Raw genomic sequence first — 18,886 nt, 5'->3', positions numbered from 1 at the left:
CTCAGCCTTTCTGCTACCCACTTCCTTGTTCTAAAAGCATTAAACATAAAGTGATGAGGTAACTTTCTATAGCCTTTTATTCTTTGGTCCTGGGTTTAGTTTGCTTACCCTGAGCCACACTCAGAGCCCATTTCTGTATCCTCTTTCTGAGTCACAGATGATTAGTAACTATTGATGATTAGAAGCAATACTGAGGATGAATCCCCGGACTTTCCTGGCAGTAGACTAGCTCTCTACCACTACGCTATATATCCTCAGCCCTCAGGATTCATCTTAAAAGATGTTTCAATTTAGTTTTTGTTCTATTTAAGATATATGCACACCAGAGTCTTCAGAGTATACAGAGAAGATAGTTTGGACTTTTGCTTACTTAAGCAATTGTGTAGTTTCACTGGTAAGGATAGTATCTAATCTCCTTCCTGTTGTGGATTTGAGGTAGAATTTTAAGTCAGGGTATATTCAGGAGCAGTGGAGGGATGGCTAGATGCAGTTTTCTTGAGTGGAGTGAGTACTGAAGATTGTATTTGTTTTGTTGTATTCACAGATTGTCATTCAGCTGTATAAAATACAAACTTCCAGACCTTGTCTCCCAAACAAAAGATGGGTGTGGTTTGGTAGACACATTTCCAAGTGGAAATTGGAAGGCTAAAAGTCACTTGTCTGTCAGTGACAGCATTTAGCAGCACAGATGGAAGGAAAATGGGTGAATCAGGTCGCAGCAGGTGCAAACTAGGGCCTGTGTTTAGGTGTGGGGGAGGGTGGGTAAGAAGACCTGCCAGAAATGGCCCCTTGTTGCTTCATTAGTTTGTAGTCAGCACCAACCAGAGCTGTTTCCTACTAGTTCCACTAACTTCTACCATCTTGTCTGTGCATCCTGCCTTGCTGGCCAATGCAGACTTCTGTCTTGTCCTTTTTGTGTAGTGGTTCTCTATGACCCTCTAGAGAAGGACTCAGTTCCCTTCCTTACAAAACAAGTACTTGAGAAATATAGCCCAGTAATACAAGATGGGGTTCACTTTTTGCTGGTGGGGTTTCTGTGATGATTAAGTAGTAATTCCATTAAAGTGCTTTGAGAAATTAAAAAAAACACAGAAATAATACTTAGATTAATGAAGCATGACTAGAGTACAAAGAGAATAACAGTTTTGTGACAGTTATTTTTAAAGGTCAGTTATAAATACCTAAGTGATATCTTTTAATATAGGAACTTGTGTTTATGTAATGTGAACAGAACACTTTTTGGTAGATTTAACTGTAGCCACAGTTCTCATTGATGATAATTATTATTTTACAAAACATTTAAGGACTTCTGTAAGAGCAATCTGTGTTGTAGAAAATTTGAGAACCACAGAAAGTGACACAGAAATAAAAATTACGCTCTTCTCCTGCCACTCGGGAGATGCGTGCAGAAACACGTTGCTGTTGCCCTTTGTTTTCTCCACAAAGCACCTTCCTACAAGTACCAGTGTGCACATGTGTAAGTGTATGACTTCTCCATAGATTTTTTTTAAAACATAAGAATTTTAATGACTCCACTACTTAGCACATTATAGTTTTTTTAGTCTCTTGTTTTAAATAACATTGTGCTAAACATTTACTTCTTAAGTGTGAAACAGCAGTAAACAGAGGAGCTGGTTTGAACTTAGAGCAAGCTTACGTGTATGGATATGAGTGAGAACATGACTATTCGTCTTGTACCACAGTCGTGTGACTAGGCTTTGAGGTACCATGTTGGAGGGACCTGGGACCCTCAGGTGGTCTCCTTGCAGCTTTCTGCTCCACTCCAACATCACCTACTAGACCAACCAATATATTTCACGTTTGCCCATCTTTTTGCTTTGTTTTCTTTTCCTTCCAGCTACAGTTTATATGCTTGTTTTTGTAATTCTATGCTTTTATTAAATTAGCATGCATTAGTTTTACTAGGGAGTAACATTATGACATTTCTACACATGCAAATCATCTATCTCTATTGAAGTATTTCCTCATTATTCTCCCCTATTCCCGACCTCATAAAACAATGTCAATACGTTTACTAGACTTTTTCTCATCATAGGTAAAGCCAAGTTTAGAAGTAGGCAAACTGCTAAATATTGTAAAGGGTGCCACATTCTGTGGTATGTAAGCATATCCTCATTATATTTTAGGTTAAAATTTAAAATTTCATTATAGGCTCACGCCTATAATCCTAGCTACTTGGGAGGCTGAGATCTGAGGATTGCGGTTCAAAGCCAGCCCAGGCAGGAAAGTCTGTGAGACTCTTACCTCCAATTAACCATCAGAACACTGGCAATGGCACCGTGGCTCAAGTGGTAGAGTGCTCACTTTGAGTTGAAGAGCTGAGGGACAGTGCCCAGGCCCAGAGTTCAAGCCCCACGACCGACCAAAAAAAAATTCATTAGGTTTTCCCCTCCTTTTAGTTCTTGTCTTCTTTTTTCCTGTAGAATTTTAGCACAAATTTTATTTGTAGGAGAGTGTATTTTAGCAGAGTAGTTGTGTATATGTTTCCTCTGTGTATCCACTCTGGAATAGTAAATTTGTTTGTTTTCATTATTTTGTTCTTAGTTGAGACTACTAGGATATTTACTTACTGTCAGTCAAAAATCTGGAAATAAGTTCAGGTTTCCCAGAGGCAGAGTTCCCCATTTGTGAATTTCTTAGAAGGACTGTATGAGAATCTCCACCCTGGTAGGATGTGAGAACAGCAGGGCTGTATCTGTTCCTTGCAGCTGGTGAGAGAATGCAAGGAGGTGCTGAAGGGTGGCCTTCTGATGAAGCAGTACTACCAGTTCATGCTGCAAGAGGTTCTGGAAGACCTGGAGAAGATGGACTGCAACATCGATGCTTTTGAAGAGGACCTGCAGAAGATGTTGATGGTAAGGGGGACATGCCTCTTGCCTGTGTGTACCTGTGAGTGTGGCAGGCTTTGTTTGGCCCGGCTCCTTCCATCTGGTAGATTATACTTGTTATTTTTTTATTTTTTATTTTTTGGGTCCGGTCGTGGGGCCTGAACTCTGGGCCTGGGTGCTGTCTCTCAGCTCTTCAGCTCAAAGCTAGCGCTCTACTACTTGAGCCACAGCGCCACTTCCGGCTTTTTTCTTTTTGCTTATATGGTGCTGAGGAATCAAACCCAGGGCCTCAGGCTTGCAAGGCAAGCGCTCTACCACTGAGCCACCTTCCCAGCCCTGTTATTCTTTTTTTCTAAGCCCACATTTGTTTTTAAGTCCTTAATGATTTTCTAAGTTGGCATTTTTGGCAAGTCTTAGCCTAGATCACTGTAAAATGATAGGGTAGTCTGTCGTATAAACGAATGGCCCAGAAAGAGAATAAAAAGCTGTTCTGTTGCATTTGACCTCCTAACAGCAGCCATTTTTGTAATTCTTGGGAGAGGTGGTAGGGGCCTTGCATAGCTCTGGAACTGGTGAAGATGAACAAGAAACTTCATCTGCTGGGGCTGGTAGCTGCTTTGGTAGCTTCTTTCTGCTGCATGCCCGGGCCAAGTAGACATATGCTGAGGTGGGGTGGGGCCAGCCTGGGATGGCCAGAGAGTTTTCAGGGAGGGACCTGGATGCCGAAGAGATGAGTCGTACCCTTCCACGTAGAGCTTTCATGTAGAGTCAAGATAAACTTCAGAGTTGGTCAATTCTCTCAAATCTCTTACAATTTTGTATTTTAAGGTATATTTTGATTACATGAGAAGCTGGATCCAAATGCTACAGCAATTACCTCAAGCATCACATAGTTTAAAAAATTTGTTAGAAGAAGAATGGAATTTCACCAAAGAAATAACTCATTATATACGGGGAGGAGAAGCACAGGCTGGAAAACTTTTCTGGTAGGAATCCTATGGCTTCCGTCCTCCCTTTCTCCTCTCCCTCTAGTTGCTCATTGATTTCCTTTTACATGTTTGAATGTTTACACAGAAACAATGTTACTCCTCTCTGCTAAGTGCCTCTTTGGGGACATGTGCAGTGTTCTGAGGGTGTTGATGGCTTCAGTGGGGAGGGTGCTGATGGATCCTGGTGGGTAGAGGCCAGGGGTGCTTCCAGTCAGCCCCCAGCGCCCCCGCCCCAAAATTAACTACCCCGAAGTCTTGAACTTGAGGTGTACTGCTTCAGAGTGAATCCTCTTGCTTTTGTTTCACTGATTTTAATGAAAGGGAGGGGAGCCAAAGTCCTTTAAGAGTAGAGTAGACCTGTGTGTTTCAGTATTGGTGGGAACATTCAGATTTTAAGTATGTTTTTGTGCACTGATGGTGGTTAGAGGTGATGCAATTGCAGCATCTGTCTGCACTGTTTTCTACATGGAGAAAGAATAGAACTGGAGCCAGGACTTGAAGAGGAGGACAGTCTGCTTGTTTGAGGAAAAGAGCACATTTCTCCAGTCAAGGGTAGACTGTTGAATTCTGTTGCAGATGCTCCAGTCTGGCTTGCTTGGAGTCAGGGTGCGGGTGAAGCGCTGTCCCATGCGCTGGGCCCTGGACTGGTCCTGGGTGCAGCCTTGCTCTGCTCCTCTGTTCAGCTGCTTTATTTCTTCTCACTGCTTTTTATAAGGTGTGTGTGCATTACAGCCCAGATGCACCTCCCTCCTTCCTGACAGGCTCTGAGACTGTAGGACTGTAGCTCCCCAAAACTGGCCTACCTTGGCATTTCAGAATCTTTTCTTTCTTTTTTGGTCAGTTGTGGGGCTTGAACTTAGGACCTGGGCACTATCCCTGAGCTTTTTTGCTCAAAGCTAGGTTCTGACCACTTTGAGCTACAGCTCCATTTCTGGTTTTCTGGTAGTTAATTGGAGATAAGAATCTCATGGGTTTTCCTGCCTGGCTAGCTTTGATCTGTGTCCTCAGATCTCTGAGTAGCTAGGATGACAGGTGTGAGCCACTGGCACCAGCTTGTTTCAAAGTCTGTATCCACTTTTCTTCCTGGATCTCCAGTTTTTATATGGCAGCTTCCCTCCCAGCGGTGAACTTGGCTTGTCTCTTCACCCCCATTCCTCAGGCAGCGGCCTCCAGGTTTCACTGTCACCACTACTCCCTTCTGAAATCCCCACCATTCTGCTGCCTTGCCTTGTCATCCCTTCGCTTGGCACTTTCCGTGTCCAGACTGCTTTGTTGAACGAAAAAAATGGTTAAAGGTTCCTGCTAAGTTTCACTACAGAGCCTATTACGTAATTTCACTGAACCTTCACTTTCATTGGTCAGCATCTTTTTATCTTTTGCTTTTCCTTCCAATTTTCTAATGTTCTAAAAATCCCCCTGGGCTTTTCTGCTGTCTAACCGGGGACTGCTGTCTCTGCTGCTCTGCTCCTGGACTCATCCTGTCTGCCGGGGGCAGCAGCAGGCTCTCCCTCAGCCTTTCCCAGGGGAATCAGTTTCACCCCTCCTCCCGACACACACAGTCGTTGCAGCTTTGACCAGAGTTAGGCCTTTGCCGACGACCTGCCTTTTCTGGCTGCCATTAGCACATAGCACTCAGCACCTGCCTCCTTTTGCCGGAATCTCCTGCCATTGATTCTCAGTTCTAGCACTTGTGAAGTGGTATATCAGACCCTTCTCCTCCGGACATTTTGCAGCTCTCTGTCTAGTGAGAAAGCCTGAACAGTGGTCCCTAATGCTGGCCACAGGCTGGCTTCTTGCACTTTTCGTCCTGACCATCCTGTGCCGTGCTTACTGTATAGCTGAGGGCCTCCCTTCTGAACCCTCTGGCCCCGGTCCTGCCCCAGCAGACTCTCTTTTAAGTTATCTTCCTGACTCATTTCCCCACTTCCTTCAGGTCTTTAGCTGCCACAGCTTGTTTGAAATCAAAGTTCCTACCCACAAGTATTTCATAGCTTCCTGCCCCCAAAGCGCTGAGGAATATTCTGAAGTACTATTGTTTTCCTTTGCTTCCTCTCCCTACTTCTTTCTCCCTCCTCTTACACTGCCCTCTTCCCCATCGCAGGCCCCAGTTTGCTTCTGGTCTTGTGGACATCTCTTTGCAGCACAAACACCCTCTGCTCCTCACACATCCGACAGTTTCTTATTCATGAGCATGTGTCTTGCTTGACATTCCTTCGTGCCTTCATCCTGTCCTGTTCTCCCTGGCCTTTTCTTTCCCTCCCTCATTTTCTTTCCTGCCCTGCTCCTCCTGTTCTCTCTGTTCCATGCGGCATTTGTCAGCAGGCCCACCTCAGGTCTTCTGCACACCAAACCACTTTTCCTTCCGCAGGGCTTGTCTTTCTCCTCAGAAAACAGCCCACTTCTATAACTTACTTTCTTCACATCTGACATCGGTTATGTGTCACCTGCCCTTTACTAGGTCTGAAGTGCCTTTCCTTGAACATTATTGAGATCAATGAACTGTTACTGAATTTTTACTACAGCTATTTAGTTTTTTTTTTTAAATATACTTGGCTATTTTAAACTGATATTCTGGTTGTTTAGTCAATGAGAAGAACTATGTAGAGTATTTCATGTTTATCATCTATAAAAGCTATTATGTGAGAAAACAGTTACATTTACTGACTTTGCTTTCCAATCATTAGAACCCTTTTATTTTTATGCTTCTTTACTGTTATGTATTAGTTATATGAAAGGGTTTTATTATGATAAAATCACGCTTTCCTATCCCCCTTTTCTTTTTTTATTTTATTTACATGACTTCTAGTAGGCTTTATTATACTATTTCTGTCCATACATACATATGTATTTCAGTCACATTGACCCATTACCCGTCCTTATTTGAGACAAGTGCCATTTTGAACATTTAAGAAGGAAATACTATTTTTGTAGTCATCATGCAATTAAGATTTATGATCATAATGAAATATTGTGTGGTAGTAGTACAAGGATAGGTATATGTTACATTCTAGTGAACTACTTTTCATATTAATCATAATGCTCAGTGTGGCTGATTTTTAAACTGCTGTATTTAGGGCTGAACTGTTTGAGTTCCAGAACAGTTTTCCTTGTTTTATTTTTGTTATTTTGTTTCCTTAGTGACATTGCAGGGATGCTGTTGAAATCTACAGGAAGCTTCCTAGAATTTGGCCTGCAGGAGAGCTGTGCTGAATTTTGGAGCAGCGCTGATGACAGCAGCGCTTCCGATGAAATAAGGTGGGCTGAGTTCTCACCACCCCCTTTCTCTTTCTCATGTGGTTTTAGTTGTGGTCTTGAGCCTCACTCAAACCAGATGGTATTGAGTGGAGAGATCCGGAGAAGCAACCTCGTGGACTGTTTACTTCTGTCTTGTCTATATATGATTTATGTGAAGTTATCTTTGAAAATGAACTCCGAATTTATTTCCAAAATAAATCAGTGCATTCAGAGGAAGGGATAAAATTGCATGAAAATGAATATAATTAACTATGTCTTTGCCTGTTTTCTAGAATGTCTGCATAGTCATTGCTACCTTTTAATGATGTTTGATAGAGTATTGGTTTTAAGCCTGGATGATTCCTTCTGTTAAACTTTATACATAAGTATCTGAAACCATGTTTACTTATCTGTTGAATTTCTTCCAGTTCTGTGCAGATGCTATTTTAGTGAAACTATTGAAATTGCTATTTTGCTTTGGTGTATATTGCAGTCAAATAGCTGTTTTGTGGCCATATATTGGTAATACATGACTCAATCTTAGCAAGTGCTCAGATAAAACTGACTTCTCCAAAGCTACAGTGTTTTTTGTCACCATTCAGCGTTTGATGTAAAACACGTTTTGGGTTTCAGAACACCAGGGATGTCTCTATGCTGAGGTTAAAGAAAACATTTCCACCTGGAAAATGAATGAATAGCTGAGAAATAGAATTTATCAGTTTGTAGGGCTTGTAGTTTTGAGATCTAATGTTGTAGATCCAATATAAACACACTAATTAAGATGGTGAACTAGAACATGGCTGTTTGTTAGAAAGCCCCAGAAGGGGCTTGCTTTGTACAGTGTTGTGCTGGCCTGGCTTCTCGTGCCCACACTGCAGCTGGCTCTGTGGTTAGGATGTCAGTACAGGAAGACCGCACACCGGCACACAGCCAGCATGGCTACCCGAGAGCTGGTTGTTAGGCACTTGCCAGGTGGTGTGTGTATATGTTTGTGTACAATATATAACATATATCATATATATATATATATATATATATATATATATATATATAATGTATACTACATAAACACACACACATTCCTTTTTAATCAGATCCTAAACTGACTGTCAGAGACTTGAATGCATTCAAGGGCAATAAGCAATTAATTGCAAATGTACTCAGAAACTTCTTCCTCACAGTAAGGGATATTTAATAATGTTCTAATAACAAGAAGCTCAGTTTTCTAGCGATTTCACCATCATGCTTTATTACAGTTTGTGTTACATTAGTGACATTCTGAGTTCGTTTTCAGTGACTGCTCACTCCATTGAAAGCACCCAGTCTTTTCTGGTTACTGTGACTGGGACTTGGAGCATCTTGTGGTTCACTGTTCCTATGCTGTTGCCCTGACATGCACTGACAGGCTTTCCTCTGCTGGCAGGAGGTCCGTCATAGAGATCAGCCGGGCCCTCAAGGAGCTCTTCCATGAGGCCAGAGAGAGAGCCTCGAAAGCACTGGGCTTTGCTAAAATGTTGAGAAAGGTGAGTTTACATCCCTGGTTAGATATTATTTTTATTCTTGGGTTTCTTCTGTACTTTTTAGGAAATGAACCCTAAAGAGATTTCTTTGTCACTCCTCCTAGGACCTGGAGATTGCTGCAGAATTTGTACTCTCTGCCCCAGTTAGAGACTTCCTGGGTGTTCTGAAAGCAAAACAATGTGTGAAGGTGAATATCTGAGATTATGCTTGACAGTTTTTTACACTTCTTGTTTTATCCTAAAACGTTTTCATAAAGACCCAATGGCTTTGGAGACCATACATGAACCCCATTTGTGGGCTTAATTTTTGTAATTCCTTTGTGAAATAATTAAAAAAATAAATAAACCTTTTCATTCTTATTAACTTACCCTAGAGGATGTAGATAATCAAATTATTTTAAATAATGGGGGCTGGGAAGGTGGCTCAGTGGTAGAGTGCTTGCCTTGCATGCATGAGGTTCTGGGTTCTATTCCTCAGTACCACATAAGCAGAAAAAGCCGGAAGTGGTGCTGTGGCTCAAGTGGTCGAGTGCTAGCCTTGAGCTGAAGAGCTGAGGGACAGCGCCCAGGCCCAGAGTTTATGTCCCATGACTGACAAAAAACAACAATGACTTTATTTTTCACCATTAAATATCCTAAAGCAACTTAATAGTTTTACATTACTCTTTGATGCCAGCATCCTATCGTTAGTATTTTATTTATCTATTTATTTTGGTAGGACAGGGGTTTGAACTCTAGGCCTTTAACTTGCTTGGCTTGCTTGCTTGATCAATATCTCCAGTCTGGCTTTTTGCTGATTATTTTAGAGATGGAAGCTCATGGGCTTCTCTTCCTGGACTGGCTTCAAACCCTGATCCTTTAGATCTCAGCCTTCTGAGTAACTAGGATTATAGGCATAAACCAGTAGCTTAAAATTATTTTTGAATTCCCATGTTTACTCCTCTTGAAATCGTTTGAGGTTCATCACTTTTGAATCTGTTTGTGATATTGTCACTGGAAAATTTCTGCCAAGCCAGGGTGAAGTGGGCTGGGGTTGAATGTGTTGGCTGCATCGTAGTGGTGGTTGAACTGATTGCTTGGTGGCTTTCTGTGACACCAGCCCCTTGGGTCATCCGATGACTTTAGAAGCACCACAGATGGACTTGCACTGACGGAAGGTGCTTCAGGCTCATTCTCTATCCCCCACCCCCATCCAAATCAGCTGCTTCATTGCTTAAAGTGAGAGAGGCAGTGTCCCATAATTGGGAAGACTGCTGGGACTTCTCAGTTTTTTTCTTTCCTCTTCCTTCTGGCACACAGAGCTTCTTGCAGTTCCCTTCATTGTTGAGATGATTGCCTTTCCCACATCCTCTTTCTTAAATCTGTTTGTCCTTTTTCATTCCCATATCCCTTACCTCAGCACAATATATCTCAGGCTGCTTTGAACTTGGTGTGTAGAACTAATCTAGGTGGTCTTAAACTCATGATCCTCCTCCCTCAGCCTCCTGCTTTCCAGGCTTGTGCACCACTGCCCAGCTAGTTTGTTTGTAGGTAACATTTCTGTGTGTACAGTGTTCCTTAATTTAAGAATGGGTTATTTCTTTTCCAGGTACAGATTCCCGGATTAGAAAGCTTGCACATGTTTGTTCCGGACACCCTTGCCGAGGAGAAGGGTATTATTTTACAGCTACTCAATGCTGCCGCAGGGAAGGACTGCTCAAAGGACCCTGACGATGTGCTCATTGACGCCTATCTGCTTCTCACCAAACTTGGGGACCGAGCAGATGACAGCTGGGGCACGTGGGACGCTCAGCCTGTCAAGATCGTGCCTCAGGTGGAGACTGTGGACACCCTGAAAAACATGCAGGTTGGTTCTCCTGCTCGTCTGTTGCTTCCCACCTCTGCTACTTAGAACACTTTCAGGAGTAGTGAATCTCTAGTACCTTAAATGTATATACTTCCTAGAAATATGCCTCAGTGCTTTATGAGGTAATTTGCAGCCTAATTTATACTCAAATATTCCATTGAGCTCTGTTAATTATGTTAAATTATACTGGAGTATTTGGAGTAATCTATTTTTTTATGCGTTTCCTCAGCTCAGTCTTGCACTCAGGTTTAGAGGCCTGTGCTGTACAAGGCACCATCTCACTAATACAATGGGTAGTTCCAGAAATCCTCATTCCCTGGGTGCTCTGTTAACTGGCTGTTCGTTTTCACTCAGTAGTACAGCTTCTAAAGGATCCTTCTCACACATCCTGTGGTCATCTTAGGAACAGCAATGGTAAATGCTCACATGAATCTGGAGTTAGCCTGACCAGAGTCAGTCATGCTAGATGCCATCTCCTTCCACCTCACAAATCTGTTTTTCCTCTTGCCTTCTCTGCCTGAGTGAAGCACACACCACCCACTCGTGTGTTTAACCCAGAAATGTGACAGCTAGTGTACATGCAACCTGCCAGCCTGTTTATCATTCGCCCTGACCGTGGGAAGCCTGATTAGCCAATGATCTTCTCCTGTGCCCCCAGGTCCACCAGCACAGCCACAGCATCACTGGCCCTCTCCTGAAGGATGGCAGTTCCTTATCATTGGTTTCCCTGTTTCAAGCCGCACCTTTTCCCTTCCAGTTCTATACTTGTTTTGGGAGTGGCTGTCTCTTAAAGAATAAAAGAGATGCAGTCTCAATAATGATTTATGCTAGGCCTCTGATCTGATCGTATTTGTATTCCTGTTTCTCCTGTCTTCATGTGTTGCTCCAACACACACAGCACACTCACACTGGACACTAGCAGAACTACGGGGGTGTGAGGGTATTTCAAAGCTGCCATATCTGCACAGGCCCCTGGTGTTCTTCTCTCCTTTGCCGAAGAACCGGGATGTTTCCGACCATTGTGGTGCCTTGCTCGTGGGAAGCTTTGCTTGCAGGTGGCTATTTGGGTGGCTGTTGGCTGGTAGCTGAGGGTGGCTGCACTAAGGTGGGAAAGCAGTCACTGGTTTGCTTTTTTATACTGTTTGGTTTTCCTCCCAGGTGGAGAATTTTCTTCTAGTTGTTATGCAGTCTGCTCATCTCACAAGTCAGAGGAAAGCCTTCCAGCAGTCCATCGAGGGGCTGATGACTCTGCGCCACGAGCAGACATCTAGTCAGCCGGTCATCGCCAAAGCTCTGCAGCAGCTCAAGGTACTCTACTGTCCCCTCTGCTGTGGCCGATGGCCTTGACTTTGGGTAGAGCGCTGTGGAGGAGTCAGATGGTGTGCTGTAGTGTCATGTAAGGACCATGGCTCTATTTCTCTCGCTGTAGTACGCTCAGATATCTGTGTACTGGGAAATTCCTGGATCTTTCCTAAATCTAGGCCTTTAGAATTGGAAGCAGCAGGAAACTGAGCAGCTAGGTACCTTTATAGTGATCACATTGCTAGTTATTAGTGATAAAAGCTTAGGTCTCTTCCCTCCTAATGCAGATTTTTTTCTCCATTAGCGTTTATTGGAGGTATTCTGTATCAGTTGCTTCATTTAACTAATGATTAAGCCAAATTAACCATAGTGGTTAAAGTCATTTGTAGATAGGGGCAACGACCCCCAAGGTTTATGTTAAACCAGAGGCTTTCATGCTTTCTCCATTTTTTTTTTCCTGTCTTCAACATTGTATTTCATACCCATTTATCAGTCCCGCTCTCCTCTAGGCCACCAGCTTGTTCTTCTTAGTCACACTAAAGTATGTTTTTTTCGGGGGAGTGGTGGTGGCGGGTGATGCTGTACTAGGTTTTGAACTTACAGCTTCACACTTGCTAGGCAGGTATACTTACTGTTGAGTCATAGTGCCAGTTTGGTTTTTTTTTGGTCTGGTCGTGGGGCCTGAACTCTGGGCCTGGGCACTGTCCCTCAGCTCTTCAGCTCAAGGCTAGCGCTCTACCACTTGAGCCACAGTGCCACTTCTGGCTTTTTTCTTTTTTGCTTATGTGGTGCTGAGGAATGGAACCCAGGGCCTCATGCATGCAAGGCAAGCGCTCTACCACTGAGCCACCTTGCCGGTCCCCTGTTTGGTTATTTTTGAGATTGCTTCCTACCCAGGCATGCTTCTGGGCACAATTGCTTGTGTTACCTTTCACAACTAGGAAAACAGGCATGTGTCACCATGTCTAGCTTTTTGTTGAGAGAACTTGCTGCCAAGGCTGGCCACAGACTGCTATCCTTTTCAGTCTCACTAGGATTATACCTGTGAGTCACTGCTGCCCAGCTCAAGGAGTGACTCTTAAAGGAACAGCAGTCCCCAAAAGTTTGTCAGTTGATAAACATTTGTTGTTTTTTTTTTTTCTGTCAATCTGACATGTCTTATTTGTCTATGTATCTCTTATATATTACAGTCTTAACCTAGTACCACAGCAAAAAAAAAAAAAAAGAAAAGAAAAAGAAAAGCTTTTTCTTTTAGTTTTAGCCAGTGTATTCTTGAGAATGCACAAGTTTTAAGATGTTCATTGAATTTAGGGAGGTGGTAGACCCAAGGATCAGAATGGTCCCACTGAAGTACAGAGATGCGAGAAGGTAGAGCCTCCCAGTAGTGTCTGAAAATACACTGTGGTGGCACATCAGTTTGGGAGGGTGACAACATGTGTGGATTGAGAAGCAGCTGACGAAAGGAACATTGGAGCCTCAGTGTCCACAAATCAAAGTTATGGTTTGTTCACTAAATATTTCCTATTCTGCTTTGGCTGGACCTTCGTGTGTTCAGTGCAAAGTAACAGGAGATATGACTAGTGAATTAGGGTGAGCACAGGTGTTTGTGGAGTTACATCAGATTTTATTTTCTACTCCTCAAAGAATTAGAAAAGAGGCTGGGAAGGTGGCTCAGTGGCAGAGCGCTTGCCTTCCATGCCTGAGGCCCTCGGTTTGATTCCTCAGCACCACATAAGCAAAAAGAAAAAAGCCGGAAGTGGCGCTGTGGCTCAAGTGGTAGAGAGCTGAGGGACAGCGCCCAGGCCCAGAGTTCAGGCCCCATGACTGGACCCCCCCCCCCAAAAAAAAAAAAAAAAAGAGTTAGAAAAGATTTTGGAAGGACATTGTATAATGATATGTGGATGCCATGCTTACATAAGTTCACACGTACTTATAGTTAAGGTCAAGTGGGAAGAGAGACCAAATCTGAACTAAGAGAGACCAAATCTGAACTATTGTGATATTGCTTAGAGAGGGAATAAAAGCTTGAATGAAGGCTAGATTTCTCAGCCTCTGTGCTATTGACATCTGAGGCCAGTAATCCTTTGTTGTGGGGTGTGATCTATGCACTGCAGGATATTTGACAGTCTCTACCCACTAGATGGTGGTACCTTCTACCTCTCCATTTTGGTAACTGAAAGTGACTCTAAGCACTACCATAATATCTGTAGTGATTGGTACACAGAAATACTGAAAACACCAACATCTGTTCAAGAACAGATTGCAGTTGATCATTATTGTTTTAAATGGATTTTTGTCAATTTTGCACTTTATAAGATGCTAAAAGGCCTCCAACAGATGACAATGAAAATAATACAGTTTCCTCTGTATTAAGTCATTTTTGACAACTGCCATGGATTGCAGTGACTATAATATTTGAATGAACTCTTCCTTGCTTCATTTGGATCGACTGTGGTTTGGACCTCTTCAGAATGATGCTCTGGAGCTCTGCAACAGAATAAGTGATGCCATTGACCGGGTAGACCACATGTTCACATCAGAATTCGATGCAGAAGTGGATGAATCCGAATCCGTCACACTGCAGCAGTACTACCGAGAAGCAATGATCCAGGGGTACAACTTTGGGTTTGAAGTAGGTACAAAATGAGGAAAACTGAAGTACAGCTTAGCAATTGCTTTGTAACATACAGAAAGTATTCTGAATTTTTTACAGGAAGTTCAATGTTAATTATAGTCATAGTCTGGCCAAGAATGTCATCTCTTCTGCCGGTGGACAGCAGAAACATTTGTTTTGTTTCAAACTGTCAGTTGCCCAGATATTATTTGTGCTGATGGCTATCTACTACATTTAAAACTTTCTGTGAAAGATTTTGAATATTATAAACATTCTTTTTTTTTTTTTTTTTTTTTTTTAAATAACAATAACCAACATTGATTTATTTGCATTTATTTTATGCTAAATTTATTCCCGTGCCATAAGTTTTTGTTTCTTCAGTTTCTTCTGGGATACCTTTTTCTTCTGTGCAACCTCCTCCTCTGGTTTAGGAACAATTTGCTCCTTCTCAGTAAGGATCATCTCAATGTGGCAGGGGGAGCTCATGTATGGGTTAATCCTACCATGGGCTCTGTAAGTTCGGCGGCGCATCTTAGGTGCTTTGTTCACCTGGATGTGTTCAATGACCAGGGAGTCTACATCTAAACCCTTCAGTTCTGCATTACTCTCTGCATTCTTAAGCATGTGCAGCAGAAATTCAGCACTCTTTTTGGGCCACCGACCCTGTGTCCAGCCCCACTGTTTGGCCTGGGCACACCTGCCAACTCCACCATTGTAACGCCGGAATGGCACACATTGCTTCTTTAACGTGACATCTTTCAGATACTTGGTCGCTTTTCGGATATGCATACCCTTGATGGCCTGGGCTGTTTCTCTGGTGTTCTTAAAGTGTACACGAAGATTGGAACCTCTTGACTTGCATGATTTTGTGGGGTTTTCTGGGTCTAGAGAGTAGCGAACCATTTTCACAGGTCACCTAGGGCCGCTTACAGGAAGAGGAAGAGCCTATATACATTCTTAATATAAACTTACGAATAACACAAAAAACTGAACTTTGAGACATTCTTTATATAATTGAGAATATATTAGAAAATGATACTTTAGTTAGGCAGAAATGGTATCATAGTGTGTAGGTATTACTATAATAATTTGCTTCTTAGTAAATAGACATGAAATTTTCTTACAGTATCATAAAGAAGTTGTTCGTTTGATGTCTGGAGAGTTTAGACAGAAGATCGGAGACAAATATATAAGCTTTGCTCGGAAGTGGATGAATTACGTCCTGACCAAATGTGAGAGTGGAAGAGGAACAAGACCCAGGTAACAGCCCAGCATCACCTTTCTAGTGCTAAGCATGGCCGTGGTAATACTTCGTTCCTCTAAGGGAAATGGGATTTCTGAGCGAATCATTTAAAGATGGAGTCTTGTGGACTTCTAATCCAGGCTGGCTTTGGTCTATGATCTTCTGCATCTCAGTCTCTTCAAAAGCTAGGATCTATTATAGGTGTGAGCCACTGGTACCTGGCTTAATCAGGACTTTATTGTGTGTGCCAGTACTGGAGCTTGCACTTAAATTAAGCCTTTTACTCTTGGGTCTATAGCTGGTTCCACTTCTAATGATGTATTTTTTTAATACAAAAATACGTAAATAGGAAGAAAAGCCCCATAACTCTAAGTAAACTTTTTAAAAAAATGTATTTCAAACTAAACTATCATTAGGAAGTTCACATGCTTGGTTGACAAGTCTTCCTGACTGCTAATCTTCTTTTCTTTCCTCACTAAATTTAAGCTTATTACTAAGTGGATTTCAGATGGGCATTTCTCTCTTCAATTGGCTTCAAAATAAACAGTTGAAAAAAACGCTATTTTATCTTTTTCCAAAGACCTCACTATAAACTTACTCATCCCAGGCATTGATATAAAGTCAAGAAAAATGTATTTTCTCGTGGAGTTTCAGTCTGTGGTGATGTTTTCATGGCTGCTTTGTGATTATTGCACATTTTTTCATATGGCAGGTGGGCAACCCAAGGATTTGATTTCCTACAAGCTATTGAGCCTGCCTTCATCTCAGCTTTACCAGAAGATGACTTCTTGGTATGGATACTTATTTTTTTCATTAAGAAACAAAAGAGTTGGTCATTTTTTAATTCCCGGGTAATATATTTTATATATAATGATGAGTTTAAACAGTGCCTCTGTAATCCCAGTGATGTAGACAAGTTTAAGCATGCTTCCTAGCACAGCAAGGCCTTCCATGCCCTTTGTCTCTGTAGCGGTGGTGATCAGTTAAGTCAGTGTCAAGGTGCTTGGAAGGCACGGCACATCTGAGATGTTTTGGAAGTTTAATGAAGAATAAGGATCAGTTATTTCTTTCCAGTCATCACTGAAGAGTGTACTGTCCATTAAATATCACTACTATTGTTCTAAACAATTCCATCAGATCCAAAGGATGTTCAAGATACTGATTCATTTTATTCTCCCGTTAAAAGTCCTTTGCTTATGCATATCAGCTGCTCATTTGCTTTACTTTATAAATGTGTAATTTGTGTATATTGTTATGCACAATTGTGCTTATGTTTATTCTTATATTTTAAATTAACTTTGAAAAATACTTTCTCAAGATGGTATTCTCTGAAATACACTGAAGGCCTGATTTGTGCTGCTTATGCAATTAAAGGTACACTTTTTTCCTCATCTCCTTTCCCATTTTCCTTTGACAGAGCCTACAAGCCTTGATGAATGAGTGCATCGGCCACGTTATTGGCAAGCCTCACAGCCCCGTTACAGGTCTGTACCTTGGTAAGACATTTCTCCTGCAGCCTCTGCTTCCCATGAGCAAACCATCTTGGCATTACTGTCATTTGTAATGATAGGAGACAAATCAGTGACAGTGATGCGGTATGTATGGGAGAACTCCACAGTAATCCTTCACGATAGCTAGTAAGGTTGAGCTGCTTTGCTTTTCTTTATACCAATACTGCATTCTACTCTTCCTGTTAAAGTCTTCGTGGATGGGGAGGAGAGCCTGGAGGAGCCTCCCCTCTGCTGGTGGGTCAGTGGTCTTTCTGCCTCTTCTTTCATAATTCTTGGAGAAGAATCTTGATTTTCTGCCATCTTCTCTTCAATATCTGCATCTCTACTTCTTGTAGCAAGTCCCTCTTTGTTTTTTAGTTTGAAAAGATCAAGTTATATAGTCAAAGTAAATACTGGAGTTTTCAACTACACTTAGTGTATCGCAAAACGTCAGAATGTCAAGAAAAGACTGTGTCTCATGTCATTCCTGATATAGTCTGTAAATAAAACAAAACTATGCTCACATGTAAAAATAACACCCCAAAATGAAAATCCAGAACACACAAACATTTTATAAACGATACATTTGCTGAACACCATCTTTATTTCTAGAAGCATCCTTTATAGCTCCAGAAAATAGCCTAACAACAGGTGTTCAGTATGGTTTGTATTTTTTTAACCTTTAAAATTCATTCAGTTTATACAAACTTAGTTTCTCCTGTCTACTATGAAGAAGAAAGTTATTATTTGTAAAACTATTTGAGCATTTATATAAAAGGCTAATGGGCTTAAGCCCATTATCATAAATAGAATTTGGTTTTCTGATGTATATGATCAATAGAACATTTTAAAAACATTTTACTATTTAAAGATTCATTTTCTTTATAGAATGGTTACAACTAGGAGAACTATTATAAGCTTAGAAGATATCCATTAAGAAATTTTTCAGTGTAAAAGAAATCACCAAAAACTAAATATCACATAGTCCCATAATCCACAGGTAATCACATACCTCCATCTGAGGTCCTTCAGTATACCTGTCACCTTAAATGCTGTTGACACAGTGAGTGCCCAGGTGGTTCTTTGTCCCCTCAGCCACTCTGAGCATTGCCAGATAACCTGGGACCCAGGGCAGCTCATTTGATGCCCTTGATTGCATTTTCCTGGAATGCATCAAGTAGGACACCTGAGGAAGATTAACTATGGTAATTGACCCTGGTAATTAACCATGTATGTCCCCCACAGACTTTCGTAAAAAAGAGATGTTCACAAAAACTGGATTGTCACCTTCTGTAGTTATTATTCTTGCTTACGTTCTCTTCTCCTTTAAGCGTGGAAGTAAAAGAACAACATGGTGGTATATATACTATACCCTTCTGTGTGTCCTGTATCTCGAGTAATTACACTAACACACTCTACCCTGCCCTTTTCTGTTCTCAAGTAAGCTCACAAGTATGTATAGGGCCACCTACTATATAAAAGTTGAGTCATAGTGAATAGTAATACTTTGTGTTTTCTTTTAACCTGACAATTGTTGAGATTGCTCCATATCAGGTACATATCTAGTTCATTCTCTGTAGTGCTACACTGTAGCCATCATATATATACTGAATATTTTCTTCCATTCTTCACTATACCATTCTTTTCTCTGTTTGATGCTGTGAAAAACATCTCCATAATAACAGTTTACCACTAGTAAAATTTGAAGTTCTGTGTTTATTGGTTGTTGGCTTTTCTTTCCAATGAAATGTTATAGTTTTGAAACATTTAATATGCATCCTTTTAAAATAAAAATTTTA

The 18,886-nt window shown here is 41.5% G+C and overlaps 2 protein-coding genes across 7 annotated transcripts in view; one reads left to right on the top strand and one right to left on the bottom strand.

Moving 5' to 3' along the window:
• Positions 1-18,886, top strand: part of Map3k4 (mitogen-activated protein kinase kinase kinase 4) — an 80,485-nt gene that overhangs the window by 40,413 nt on the left and 21,186 nt on the right. For 4 of the 6 annotated variants that reach the window (XM_070010697.1, XM_070010701.1, XM_070010699.1 and 1 more), the window contains 11 exons: positions 2,730-2,876; positions 3,678-3,835; positions 6,977-7,093; positions 8,496-8,595; positions 8,697-8,780; positions 10,181-10,438; positions 11,597-11,746; positions 14,211-14,372; positions 15,481-15,614; positions 16,310-16,388; positions 17,015-17,093. In XM_070010697.1, coding sequence (XP_069866798.1) covers positions 2,730-2,876; positions 3,678-3,835; positions 6,977-7,093; positions 8,496-8,595; positions 8,697-8,780; positions 10,181-10,438; positions 11,597-11,746; positions 14,211-14,372; positions 15,481-15,614; positions 16,310-16,388; positions 17,015-17,093 — 1,468 coding nt within the window. The remainder of the gene's footprint in view (positions 1-2,729; positions 2,877-3,677; positions 3,836-6,976; positions 7,094-8,495; positions 8,596-8,696; positions 8,781-10,180; positions 10,439-11,596; positions 11,747-14,210; positions 14,373-15,480; positions 15,615-16,309; positions 16,389-17,014; positions 17,094-18,886) is intronic. The other 2 variants (XM_070010698.1, XM_070010702.1) reach the window with 1 other exon arrangement.
• Positions 14,676-15,293, bottom strand: LOC138818972 (large ribosomal subunit protein uL22). Its single transcript, XM_070010127.1, has one exon. It carries the CDS (start codon positions 15,255-15,257, stop codon positions 14,703-14,705), a length of 555 nt encoding a protein of 184 aa, XP_069866228.1. The 5' UTR covers positions 15,258-15,293; the 3' UTR covers positions 14,676-14,702.

Source organism: Dipodomys merriami, unplaced genomic scaffold (assembly GCF_024711535.1).
Source record: "Dipodomys merriami isolate MVZ:Mamm:240054 unplaced genomic scaffold, mDipMer1.0.p SCAF_8, whole genome shotgun sequence".
NCBI classification, from domain to species: Eukaryota; Metazoa; Chordata; class Mammalia; order Rodentia; family Heteromyidae; genus Dipodomys; species Dipodomys merriami.
Note: the sequence above shows the minus strand (reverse complement) of the source record. Positions and strands in the feature narration are given on the sequence as shown.

Coding starts and splice junctions, on each gene's coding strand:
- LOC138818972 (XM_070010127.1), bottom strand. CDS start 15,257: ATGGTTCGCTACTCTCTAGACCCAGAAAACCCCACAAAATCATGCAAG.